Source organism: Penicillium concentricum, assembly GCF_028827145.1.
Source record: "Penicillium concentricum strain IBT 3081 chromosome Unknown utg000006l_segment0_segment0, whole genome shotgun sequence".
NCBI classification, from domain to species: Eukaryota; Fungi; Ascomycota; class Eurotiomycetes; order Eurotiales; family Aspergillaceae; genus Penicillium; species Penicillium concentricum.
This window is the reverse complement of record NW_026622759.1, coordinates 1465218-1477918: the sequence shown is the minus strand read 5'-3', so window position 1 is coordinate 1477918 and position 12701 is coordinate 1465218. Positions and strand designations below refer to the sequence as shown.

At 48.9% G+C, this 12701-nt stretch overlaps 3 protein-coding genes across 3 annotated transcripts; 1 reads left to right on the top strand and 2 right to left on the bottom strand.

Moving 5' to 3' along the window:
- Window positions 1-60: 60 nt before the first annotated feature.
- Window positions 61-1358, bottom strand: N7517_010745 (uncharacterized protein; the record flags this gene model as incomplete). Its single annotated transcript, XM_056728468.1, has 6 exons — window positions 61-347; window positions 405-475; window positions 529-902; window positions 968-1035; window positions 1087-1123; window positions 1176-1358. 6 exons carry the CDS (start codon window positions 1356-1358, stop codon window positions 61-63), a joined length of 1020 nt encoding a protein of 339 aa, XP_056574283.1.
- A 1422-nt stretch (window positions 1359-2780) lies between these two features.
- N7517_010744 (DUF614 domain protein) lies at window positions 2781-4226 on the bottom strand (the record flags this gene model as incomplete). The annotated part of the gene is made up of 2 exons (XM_056728467.1): window positions 2781-3016; window positions 3125-4226. 2 exons carry the CDS (start codon window positions 4224-4226, stop codon window positions 2781-2783), a joined length of 1338 nt encoding a protein of 445 aa, XP_056574282.1.
- Window positions 4227-5757: 1531 nt separating this feature from the next.
- Window positions 5758-12565, top strand: N7517_010743 (Major facilitator superfamily domain general substrate transporter; the record flags this gene model as incomplete). The annotated part of the gene is made up of 6 exons (XM_056728466.1): window positions 5758-7802; window positions 7870-9736; window positions 10489-10856; window positions 10941-11847; window positions 11903-12440; window positions 12492-12565. 6 exons carry the CDS (start codon window positions 5758-5760, stop codon window positions 12563-12565), a joined length of 5799 nt encoding a protein of 1932 aa, XP_056574281.1.
- Between the last annotated feature and the right edge of the window lie 136 nt (window positions 12566-12701).

The window sequence follows — 12701 nt, the reverse complement described above, 5'->3', positions numbered from 1 at the left end:
GGTAGGGAATCACAAAGACAATGGAAAACTCCAGTTTATATAATATTTTCAACGCCTGCTTTACACAGCAGATTGGGTATGGGTCGGCGACTGCTTCAAATCACCACTGGGACTAGGAGAATTACCCCCATCACCAGTGGGGCTAGGTGTCTGGCGCGGCCAACCGTTCTTCTTCTTGATATGTGACTCGCCGGTACTGCTCGTATTGGTGGCATATTGGCTGGAAAGCCTAGACCAGACCTTGGTGTGCAGCACCTTGAACAAAGGTCTCATATTTGACAGACAGGCTGCGACAATTCCGACAGCGGGTTCGATACATGTCCACACGCTTGCTGGGACTTGATTATCTGTTTGGGTATCAGTAAATAGTCCTCATAGATGTAATTGGAAGAGGAAATGCGTACATGTAATATCCTCGCCCTGGGTAGAAAGCTGGATCAGAACAACCAGACGAATGATATCGAATATTAAAGTCCTACATTATGTTAGAGGAACATTTGGCATAAAGACAGGTAGTGAAAAGCTTACAAAAATCCCAAAATAAAAATCCCAGAAAGACCCAGCTTCTGAGTCTTAGAGATGGGAAGTCTCCATACTATGTGCATGGGCATCAGGAGGATTATTGCGTCCGTCGCAATATTAGGAACCTGAAGACCGTAGTAGAACTTGGAGAGATCCATGCAACCACCTTCAAGCATGGGGTGCCACAGTTTCTCGGTTGGGATGCAAGTGAAGCAGCCTGCAAGAACACCGCATGCAGCCCATAGAATCACAATTAGAGATACAACATTGACGGCATATTTCATGGTCTTAACAGGGAAAAGTCTGCGGTAGAGCATCAGGATGGATAGCTTGATGCTTGCAATGCAGCTGGTGTAGAGGATCGAGCCTGTAAATAGTGTCTGTGTATCTTTATCAGTGGAGGTCCGCATATTCAGTGTACAGTGATGCGAATGCAATATCATACCTTCAGATAGACAACGATCTGTTCAGGGGAGAGCTCGACAATATGTGTTCCAAGCCCATTGTACAGTACTTCCTCGCGTTAGCTGATGGCTGGATTAGGTGTAAATAGTCTTCACGTACACACAACTCCTGCTATCGATATACCATATTCGAAGATCTGTTTCCAAACGTTAGTCTTAACATAGATACATTCGAGGTGTTCTTCTCACCAACGCAATAATAATAAGCCAGTCATCTAGAAAAAGACCACTCCCGTTAATCATTCGAGAGATAATCCTAAATCCGACTGCGGTAGTAGATAAGATGAAGGCAAAGCAAGTTGAAGTGATAACTACATGGCGTAAGTTATCATGGTCATAGCCATGGACGGTCTGGGCAACTGAATCCGCCATAGCGCACGTATCAACAAAATATATAAAGTAATTTTTTAAATGAATAAAAACGCCAATATCAGCGCGATGCAGGAATCCCAGATCTAATATATACACATAAACTATGCAAGAGCGAACCAAAAACTAGCCCAGAGAAGGCAATGAACAGGTCTCACATTATTCAACTCTAAAATATAACCTTAGATGAATGACTGCTTCCGCAGCAATGACCACTGGGTTGATGTATCCCATCCTTACATATTAGCCGGCTAACATCTGTGATCCCCATATATTCAAACCTTACTCTGAACAAGGGCTTTGACACTATCAGCATTTCCCGGGGAATATTTCCACGCCGGCGCCAGCCTCTAGGAATAGTCCCGAAGTTGCCGTTACTAGTACGGAGTAGATATATCAGCTATAGTGGACTTCCAAGGTGAATATCTATGGTCGACACGCCCCTTCGATGTATCGCCTTGCATATCGCCGGGACTTTGTAAATTGGCAGCCGGGGATATTGGGGCTGAGGGTTCGGTAATTATGTACAAAGTACTCCGTACTTCGTCCGGAGTCTTCCGCAGACTCTTGGTGGATCATCGTGGCGCATCGACCCGTTCCCCCGGTGAGATCATGAGATCGGGGCTTATTGGTATCGACCCGCCAGTTGGTTTGTCCGATCGTGATCTTTCTTGATTTTGTGGATATGATACATCCCGGGGGCGATCATTGCTACTTCTTCCTCTGTTCTGAACTGTTACCTTTTAATCTTGGAACCTTAGACGGTTCAGTTCAATGGCTGGCTGGCATCGCTTAGAGTCTTCCGTGTACCCGCAGGTTTTGGCTTGATATTTGGTGGGCGGGATACTCAATATTCCAATGTCAAGGTTTGATGATTTCCATTAGGATCCTGTGCACGGAGTAGTAAACTTGACAGGGTTCAATTATTGGCTATGAAACTTTGGAGCCTGGGTGGATCTGGCGATGGGGTTATATATTGCGGTAAAATAGGTGATTAGAAATGAAGAGATGAATTTTCTTCTTGATTTCACAAGAATCAATCAATTCTGAGTTATATTTTGTTCTCCGTGTGCCTAGGCTAAGGTAGTTAACCAGACATCTCCCCTCACCATTCCCATTGAAGTTTGGAACGAGGTGGCAATATGATATATCACATTTCACCAGCCGCATACAATTATCTGCAACGCTAAAAAGTAGGGGTTCTACTTGTGTAACAGCAGCCCTGATCACACCACACCTGTAGATTGGAAAAGCCGACAGGCCACGGAAGTACTTCGTACAATGCCCTTCAACATACAACAGTGTCCAAAATCAAATATGTCAAATTTCAAACGAGAAACGCTTATCACATCACAATGCATAAACTGTATACATTTACACAAGACTTCATGCCATCAACCCTACTCCCTCGCTAGACATAGTGCATCATCGCGGTGGCGGACTATAAGACATCGGCCCGGGGGTAGTATACGGCGAGAGCAGAGCCGCCCCCCGTTCCCTGGCCACGCGAGAGCGATACTCCTCACGCTTCTGGATCTCCTTCTCATCTTGGATCAATGTGCAGCATGTACAACAGGTAGCTCGGACACAGTCGGACATTATACTACCCTGGATGCCATATGCCTTTCTCGTTCTGGTGTGTTGGATGGTGGCCAGTAACCCTGTTGTGCTGGTTAGAATGTGGCTTATTTTTTCGGTTGCTCGGTCGCATTGCAAATCTCACTCAAGCTCGGAACCGGACTTGGAGTTGAACTTGGACTTAGACTTACATTGACATCCGCATAGCAATCCCATCCCCGTACACGACGCATTGCATGTCTCATAACCGAGCATGTTTGTCGGGTCCTCCTTCCTCGATTTCATTGAGAGTCGATGTTGAGTTCTCCCATACAAAATGCACGGACATAGCATTCCCAGACAGCAGATTCCGAAATTCGAAAATTCGCACAGTCCATTGCTCCATCCTCCCCCCTTCGTCTCCTGATTTGGATGCATGGATTGACCGGGCTGGTGGTATGCGCTCAGGTCATCTGGCTGGGGAGTGCGCGATGTCGCCGCTCTAGTGGGTGGAGGGAAATATGGTGACTTGGGTGACTGGAGGGGATTCTCGTCTGGGACAATGGGCATTGTTTCGCTTCGTGCTGGAGCTTCGGGGTTTACTTTCAGGGGCAGTGGCCCTGGCGAGATCGGTGGTGGTGAGCTGGGAGTTTCGGGATACGAGGCATATTGTTGGATGGGTGGTTCGATGTCGCGCTGTTGGTCCTGGATGTGGGTATATGATTGTGTCGCATATGAATGAGTTGCATATGTTTGGGGAGACATGGGAGTGCTGTCTTGTTGAGGTACGTTCGCATACTGAGGAGATATGGTCATCCCAATTTGTTGGTGCCATTGTTGCTGTTGCTCGGGTATATTTGTATGCGATTGATTTACATACGCCTGAGGAGTCATGGTGCGACTTTGTTCGGCTATGTTTGTATACGACTGGGTATAGGACTGGGTATAAAGTTGAGTGGGATGCTGCTCGGGCGCAATTGCGTAGGTCTGAGGGGACATTGTGTTATGTTGCGGTTGCTGTTGTTGCTGCTGGTTCCGAGCCAAAGGCGCATAATTGGCCGGGTGCTGCTCGATGGGCGGACAGTTGGCATAGTCTGGGATTATTCCCTGATTCTGAAATTGCTGCTCTTTCTCACTTGCATATGACCATGCTCGCTGTCGCTCTGGTTCTTCCACAGGATGTGGGGGCGCATTTGGTTCCGCTGGGGGATTGGATAGATTCCGTTGGAAGGATGGATGCATTTCGACTGGTGTTTCCATAAACGAATACCTCTGGTTTCCTCCTACTGTGGTATCTAGGTTCAAGCGACTCATTTTGACTTCACAGTAGGCTTTCTCATGAATCTGTTAAGTAAATAGATAGAACTCTGGAGATTTTTTCAATAGTAAAATAGTAGATTTGGTCGGGTGAAGTGAGAACCTAGGACATGCGACTCAACGGCTTTCCCACGGTAGGAAGCAGAAAGGCTGAACGATCGGCAATGTGCCCAGAGCCACATCTGTGTGAATGAAGGCGCATAATCGAAGGAAGCCAGCATTAAAGAGAAAGACCGTAGGAGCCTTGTCAGCGGGGAGTACAAAAGTCAGAGGTCTGCGGGGATCTCCCATAATCTCTGTCTCTTTTGCAGGGAAGATGGTTCGTTGAGATCCTTGTTTTCCTAACTAATGCATCTACTTTCACCTCACTGAGAACTCTGGTTGGGCCACGACCCGCTCGGCTCCCAATCACCCATCACATCACATCTTAGGCGCTGTTGGGTTCTTATTAAATATCTTATGTCCAAGCTTTTGTGGAAAATAAGCTTGGAAGTGAATGCTGACATATAAGTGTGTTGGGATTATATATCTTATATATGATTTTGTGAAATGGTTGATATTTAATAACCCTTAATAGGTAGTGAGAATTTTGATTCTATACGGTCTATACCGCTTGGTCTTGGCTGAATACATCTTTTTTTCCCACTGGTTTTCCCTCAAGATAAGGTGATTTTCGTGGCTTTTCAAAGTGGGGACAATTAATCTGAGACGTTTAGGTTAGTTCCTTTACGGTCTGTATAAGCCTTGATCTTAGCCTAAGAGCTTAACCCCGGACTCCGGGGAAGAATAAACGTGAAGATATCTAATTACATAAGGTATAAGATGTGAATAAGAGTTGCTTTCGGATCAACACCTATAAGCGATCGTCATAGCTGCACGTTATGCGTTAAAAGAGATGATTGGTAGATGCGTAGGAATCAATGAGAAACGCCAATGAAAATATTCGGACTTGAAAGGGGTTCCTGAAAATCCTGAAACTGAAAGCCTATATTCACATTATATATCCCTATATCATTCCGGGGATTCCATGATCTTCAATATACTGAATACTCTAGGAACTCTAGCCAGAAGAGATTTAAAACGGAATCTGTAAGACGTTGTACGAAGATAGACCGAGTCCGTTGTATTCTTGCATAAACCTGAAAAAGAGGCAAACTCCCCGATTTTTCAAATTTTCCAAAATTTCTTTTTGATTTTCCCTTTTATCTTCTATATAATTTCTTTATCTTTTCTATATATTTTTCCCTCCTGATCTTGTTTTTGAAAAAATCCGGATCCACTCAAGGGCGGTGACGATCCGGCCTTCAAACTTCCATCAACTCCTTGACTCTCTTCTCATTCCCCCATTCCCTGCGGCTTTTTCCCGGCCTGTAAGATCTCTCTTTTCAACAACGTGCTCTTGAATAAAAAAATATTCTGATGCCTATCATTCTCCTTCTCTTAGTTTAAAAATCATCTTTTATTACGACTAACCATTCCGGTTTCCGCTCGATACCATCCCAACCTGTACTTGACCAATGTCCTCCTCATGTCAAACTCGCCGTCCGTTCCCGAAGATACCTTGCCTAACCCCCTGGTGACACCTGCTACACCTGCCCAACATGATTGCTCCAAGGATAGTACCCCGCGTCACTTCCAGCATCTGTCCCAGGGACCTAGGGAGGTATTATCACCATCGCGCGCTGAATCTCCCACCCATGCTTGGTCTCTACCCGTGTCCCGACTTTCTCCTGTAAAAAGGACCGCGACCACACCTCCGGAGAACACCGCACATCCGGATATTGTCTACAGGCCTCAGCTGTCAGAACGTGACAGCATTTTTGCTACTCATTACCTTCCCTCAGATAGTGCCGCAACTACCCCACAATTACCCCCCGAAAAGGCCTTGGGCAATGAAGGCCAGGTCAACTTGATCCCTCGCCTCGACGATGCATCCGTGTCTCCAAGTGCATTCTCCAAGGTCTCTCCCCACCGTTTGAACGTCGACCCTTCCCACATGGAAGTTGACGTCCACAGAAACTCTCCACTGCGTTCCTCTGCCCTCTTTTTATCCACCGATATTCCTCGTTTGTCTCTCCTGCGCGCATCCACCTCGCCGACTGATCACAAGAAAACGGAGGTAGAGACGGGCGTGCAGGCTCATTTGGGCGGATCCCAGCGGTACAAGGTGCCATTGGATAACACAGGTACGAAAACCAGTCGGTTTCAAGGCGCGTTACCTGAACGGAATCTCTTCCCGTCCACACTAGATGATGTCGCTCGTACCTCCCACTCTTTGACCTTCCTGTCCTCTGGCCCGGGCTCCCAGGTCAGTCGGGATCTCTTATCCTACAGTCCTACAGAAGAACCCACCCAGACCCCTGTTGCGCCTGAACGAAGCCCTAGCAGAGGTCGTCGTGGCCGAGTTGACAGCTCAATTGAAGCCAATTTACCCAATTCGGAGCCGGCTTCTAATGTGCGCAGCCGCAAGTCCAGTCACTACCTGGGTCTTTTCAAAGAAAATACCACTTCTTCGCCGGATCGCAAACGACGGGAGGATCGCGGCCGACCACAAGATGAGACGGAGTCGAGGGATGGCATGATGGATTATGAACAGGAGCCACATCGTTCAGAGCAGGAAACTTCGCTTCGTAAAAGCACATCACTCTCCGCACTTGACGATGCTCCGTCTTTCCAACTTCCGACTGAGTCCTCTCAGACCATACGAGACGATGTGCCCTCTAAGCGTCGTCCTACAGCGTTGCCTCGCAGCTTGCTGGAAGAGATCCGAAATTTCCATCTCACGCCTGGCGGTAGCCATGGATCTTCTTTCTCCGAAAGCATTCCAACTCAATATTCAGAGCGCACCCGTGACTACTTCCAGGCGGATCCTAGCCTTGAGGTCTCCCCGACTAGCTCTTTCGAGGAAGAGGAGCGTCGTGAAGCAAGGCAATTTGGGGTTGAGGAGGAGGAAAATGAGCAGATCTCTTCTGCGGTTTACTTCCCCCACGAGCGTACAGTCCCTGATGGCGCTGATGCGCTACAACAATTTCCCGATAGCTCTCATGATGTACAGCCGGGTCAGCTGTCGGCTGCGGATAAAGGTCATGAACTGATGTTAGTACCAGAGCGTAGCGATTCTCCCGAAAAGGAAATCAGCCATGTGGATATATCCTTTCGATCTAAGAATGAAAGTAAGATCCTTTATGGCGATATCCATTCTCCACGAGAGAATCTGCCAGACAAGCCTTTGAGTACCATATCTGAATGCAGCTATGATGCAGCATACGAGTCCGAAGTCGAACCTCAGTCAGCCGATGAAAGTATGCAATCTGCGAATGAGCTGACTGATGAGGCGGAAACTCCAACTGCCACGCCGACTCAGACATCCCGGCTTCTCTCTCGCCCCAAACCCCCGCCCCCAGGGCCTCTTGGTGCCGTGGAATTGAAGCCCTATCGACATCAAGTTGGCGGGCACACAACTGTTTTCCGATTTTCCAGACGCGCTGTATGCAAGCAGTTGAACAACCGAGAGAATGAGTTCTACGAACGCATTGAACTGAGGCACCCAGATATGCTTGTGTTTCTCCCAAAGTGAGTATAATATATTCCATCAAAGCCAGACGGTTATCAGCGTATCAAATACTAATATTCCGGTCAGATACATCGGAGTGTTGAATGTCACCTTCTCGAAGACATCTAAACGAAAGGATCAGGTTGATTCTGCCGATGGGATAACTCAAGAGGCGACAGCTGGCAATGGAACTTCAGCGCTCAGCTCTCAGCTTCTCGAGGCAGCAGAGTCACTACCCCCACAGCGAATTGTTAGCCAGTCCCAAGTCACAGGGGTCATTCCCAAGGTCATTCTTGAGAATAATCGCCACATCATTCCTGCCGATCTTTTTACCCGCCAGCAGCGCCCGCGCACAGCGGATGCTTCAATAAACCGCGCACGATCCGTTGATGGCCTCGAGGGTATGTCAGTGGAGTCTGATCCGTCGGCGCTGAGCAAGCGGGCCAAGATCTGGGGCGCCACAACCGTCAATCTCAAGCTTCAGGAGCAGGTTCTCCGCGAGGTATTCAGCCCTCCTGCCATTCATCATCATCGACGGCATGCTCGCGGCCATGTCCATCTGCCCAGAGCTAATTCCGACATGCCCGCAACCACACGCCGCCGAGAGAACCTATCAGAAGACCAGACAGCCGGCAGTCGACGACCACTCTCTGGGCAAATCGAAGCTCTGAAGACAGAAGCGATTGACATAAAGGTGCCCCCTAATGAAGGCCCTGCTCTATCATCGTCAGCCTCGACCGCTCTAGACGCCAATCAAAACCGCCTTGATAAGATCCGGACCGAAGAGGAGCCCAACCGAGCAAGCTCGCTCTCTCGGGCTTCTCACACAAGACGGCGTCATTCCGGAAGTGGCCTCCAGAGACGCGGCAGCATGGACTCTCGCAACAATGGAGAGCTTCTGTTCTTCGATGACGATGATTATGTCGGTGACAAGGAGGATGACATCTTCTCGATGGAGGCCGATGCTTCGATGTCGACTTCTTCCACCGCGAAACTATCGGTTTCACCAGCCTCAGAAAATCACTCGACCAATGGTCACCCTGCAACCGAAGTTTTTGCTTCTAGTATAACTTCTGATCCAACTCGCTTCAAACCCAAAGAGCCTCTCACTACGGCTCTACCCAGCAACCCTAAAGAGGCACAGCTGAGAAAGGACGAGAGAGTGCAGTTCTTCCTCCTCCTTGAGGATCTGACCGCTGGTATGAATAAACCATGCGTGCTGGATTTGAAGATGGGCACCCGACAGTATGGCATCGAGGCGAATGAGAAGAAGAAGAAGTCCCAGCGACGAAAATGTCAGTCCACTACTTCGCAGCAGCTGGGCGTGCGGCTCTGTGGCATGCAGACTTGGAACGTTAAGAAGCAGGAGTACATCTTTGAAGACAAGTATTTCGGACGGGATTTGAAATCTGGTCGTGAGTTCCAGGATGCGCTCACTCGGTTCCTTTATGACGGCGTCAGCTATGCCAGTGTTGCCAAAAAGATCCCTGTCATTCTGGAAAAATTAGCTTTATTAGAGCACATGATCCGACAGCTAGATAGGTACCGGCTGTATGCTAGCAGTCTCTTGATTCTTTATGACGGAGAACCACAAGCTCCGACTGAGCAAGGACCCCGTTCTGGCGATAAACACGGAAAGTCCAATGACGGCCAGAGCAGACTGAACGTTCAACTGAAGATTGTCGACTTCGCCAATTGCGTTACTGGCGAGGACAAACTTCCTCCGGATACGCCATGTCCACCTCACACCCCGCACGACATTGATCGTGGATATCTGCGTGGCCTCCGCACACTCCGGATGTATTTCCAGCGAATCATGAAAGAGGTGACTCTGGACGAATTTGTGGAACGAGGTGAAGGTGAAGCCATCGCTCTGGGTTCTCAACCTGCGGCCCGTGAGAGACCCTCTGCTCAGTATTGGGATGAAACCATGATGGAAACCGACGCGGGCGAAGTCAGTTTCTAGTTCTTTTTTTTGTTTTTGTTTTTGCTTTTTTTGTTTTTCATCATCTCTCGGCCCTGCCGATACGTGGCGTTCGGAGGATAGACTCTTCCATATTGGAACGCCAGCATTCATATGCACCAGTGCCTGACCGACACTACGAAATAACGACCCAGCCCTTCAATGGGTGCTTCTATGATCCCCGTCAACGCTTGGATGCATTTAGAGTCGTTTGAGTTTCTTTGCCTTTTTGTTTTTGTTTCACAGAAGCCTTTTGTCTTTCTTCTCGGGCGTGTATCAGTTTCTTTCAGTTGTTTTGATATTGATAATACCCCCAATGTCTCCAAATTCTTTTTTTTCGGTCTGCATGATCTTACTTGTACATGATTATCCGTTATATCTCTAGATGGCCAATTTCCCTTGATTTTCACTATTTCACAATATATCTTCTAAAATGACGTGATCGGATATAGATTATAATGAGTCACGTGAAATGACTCCAACTCTCTCCGCTCTTGGAGTTCTTCCCCCTCAGTTTGACGACCACGCTTTTTAACTAACATATACATTACCTTGTACCTCAATAATGCTGCAGTGAACATAACATCCTATCAGAAGCTGAATTCCAATGACGTAGCATTGAACAACACAACCTCGGGATCCACCCAGCTGACACCGCTCCCCGCCCTTGAAGCTCCCAGACGATCATCCTCAGCATCTCAGGATCGCCAAATCGTGAACGCCTCATATTTCGATCTGAAAAGCCTTCCTGTCTTCCATACCCATATACACCAACCTATCTTGCACTTGCCCTCAGCAACGAGCGGGTACAGCCTAGCGCCGTCGGTGCGGAGAAAGCAGGCACTATGACGATCGATAAGCGCGATTTTGACGCGAATCGCCCGCTCCTCCATGATATCGACACAGAACAAGATCCAGCTGACCGAGGCGCAGAGCCATCACGGTTAAGGTCCGGGTCACGAAATTCACGGAGCTCCGGTAACGACGGATTTCTACGAAGTGATGACGGGCTATTGAACGATGTCGTTGAGGAGATTGTCGAGCGTGACAGACGGAAAATGCAGAAGGAGGTTATTCGAGTGCTTAGCTTTGGCTGGGGTGTTGTTACTTGGTATGGGAAACCCTTATCCTTGCTGTTATACTTAACAGAAGATCTCAAATGAAGCCCTGGAAGCTGACTCTGCGTGTCTTGTAGCTTGGGAGCTGGCAGTATCACTGCTTTCTCTCTGTACGGCCATCTACTCCTTACCCGACTCCATTACTCGCAGCTCCAGGTTAATGCTGTTTCCATCGCCGCGGAAATCGCAATGTACCTTCCCGTCCCCTTGTTCGGGTACCTGTGTGATCGGTACAGCCCATCGCCACTGGCTATGTTCTCGGGACTAGTGTTTGGCATTGGGTATATCCTAGCTGCATTCACGTATAAGAGTGGTCCACCTGCCGATGCGGGCGGCTCTGGATGGCCGTTCTGGGTGATGATCGTGGCGTTTATTGCCATTGGCATGGGGACGAGCTGCATGTATCTAGCAGCTGTTGCGACATGCGCCAAGAACTTCGGCAGAGGAAAGCATAAGGGCATTATGCTGGCTGTTCCTATTGCGGCGTTTGGTCTGAGTGGTATGTGGCAGAGCCAGCTCGGGATGTATTTGTTCTATGAACGTCTCGAAGATGGGAGTCGCGGTGATCTCGACGTATTTAAATACTTCGTCTTCCTGGCGCTGCTGTTGCTGGGAATTGGCATCATCGGTACCTTTGCATTGCGCATCGTCGAGGATGATGACAAGTATATTGATGAGACGGTTGAAGAACTAGAGCGCAGTGGACTGCTGGAGGAGAGTGATTTCTTCCGACCGCGGAATGAAATCAGACAAGCGGTTGAGTACGGCACGTTCTCTGATGCATTCGATGAGGAGGAATCAACTCTGTCCGAGGAAGAGCGCGAGCAGCAAAGGCTAGAGAAGGAACGCGAGGAAGAAGAGCGCCGGAAAAAGAACTGGCTGCTCAACTACGAAACCCGTGTGTTCCTACAAGACAGCACCATGTGGTGGTTAGCCGCAGGCTTCTTCTTGGTCACCGGCCCTGGCGAATCGTACATCAACAACGTGAGTATAGTCTAAAATCCCACGTCCACACCAAAAGCTAACCTATTTCCCAAAGCTGGGCACAATCATCCCAACCCTCACACCTCAATCCTATCCCACAGGCGCATCACCCCCAGCCGGATCCCCCTCAACACACGTCACTACCATAGCCCTAACCTCAACCATCGCCCGCCTCCTAACAGGCTCTCTCTCCGACTTCTTCGCACCTGCAGCAACACACCTGTTCCCTTCACCCCCCGAAGGATCCCGACAACACTCCACATCCCCTTCATCCTCCCGCCTCACTCTATCCCGCATGACCTTCCTCATCCCCTCAGCCTTCCTCCTCTCCCTCGGCTACCTCCTCCTCGCCTCCCCTCTCCCACTAGCACACCCAGGAATCTTCAACCTAACAACCGCCCTAATCGGCTTCGGGTACGGCAGCGCCTTCTCCCTCGCCCCTATCATCATTTCCGTCGTCTGGGGCGTCGAGAACTTCGCCACGAACTGGGGTATCGTCGCCATGATGCCTGCAGCTGGTGCGGCATTGTGGGGTATCGTCTACTCCGCCGCTTATCAGAATGCCATGGATCATGGCGATGGCTTGTCTGATGGTCAGTGCCATGGATGGCGATGCTATGGGTTCTGGGCTGTGGGTTGCACAGTTAGTGTTTGGATTGCTGTTTTGGCTTGGGTGGCTGCTTGGAGGGGCTGGAAGAGGAGGGGTGTTGTTGTTTAGTGTTTTAGTAGGGTTTGCTGGGATTTGGCTTTGAGATGTCTAATTTGTTTGATATCTACGTTTTATATCGGCGTCAATATTGGGTTCTTTACATGCCCAGGTGGATATGGTTTGGCATTTGCATATAGCTAGGCAG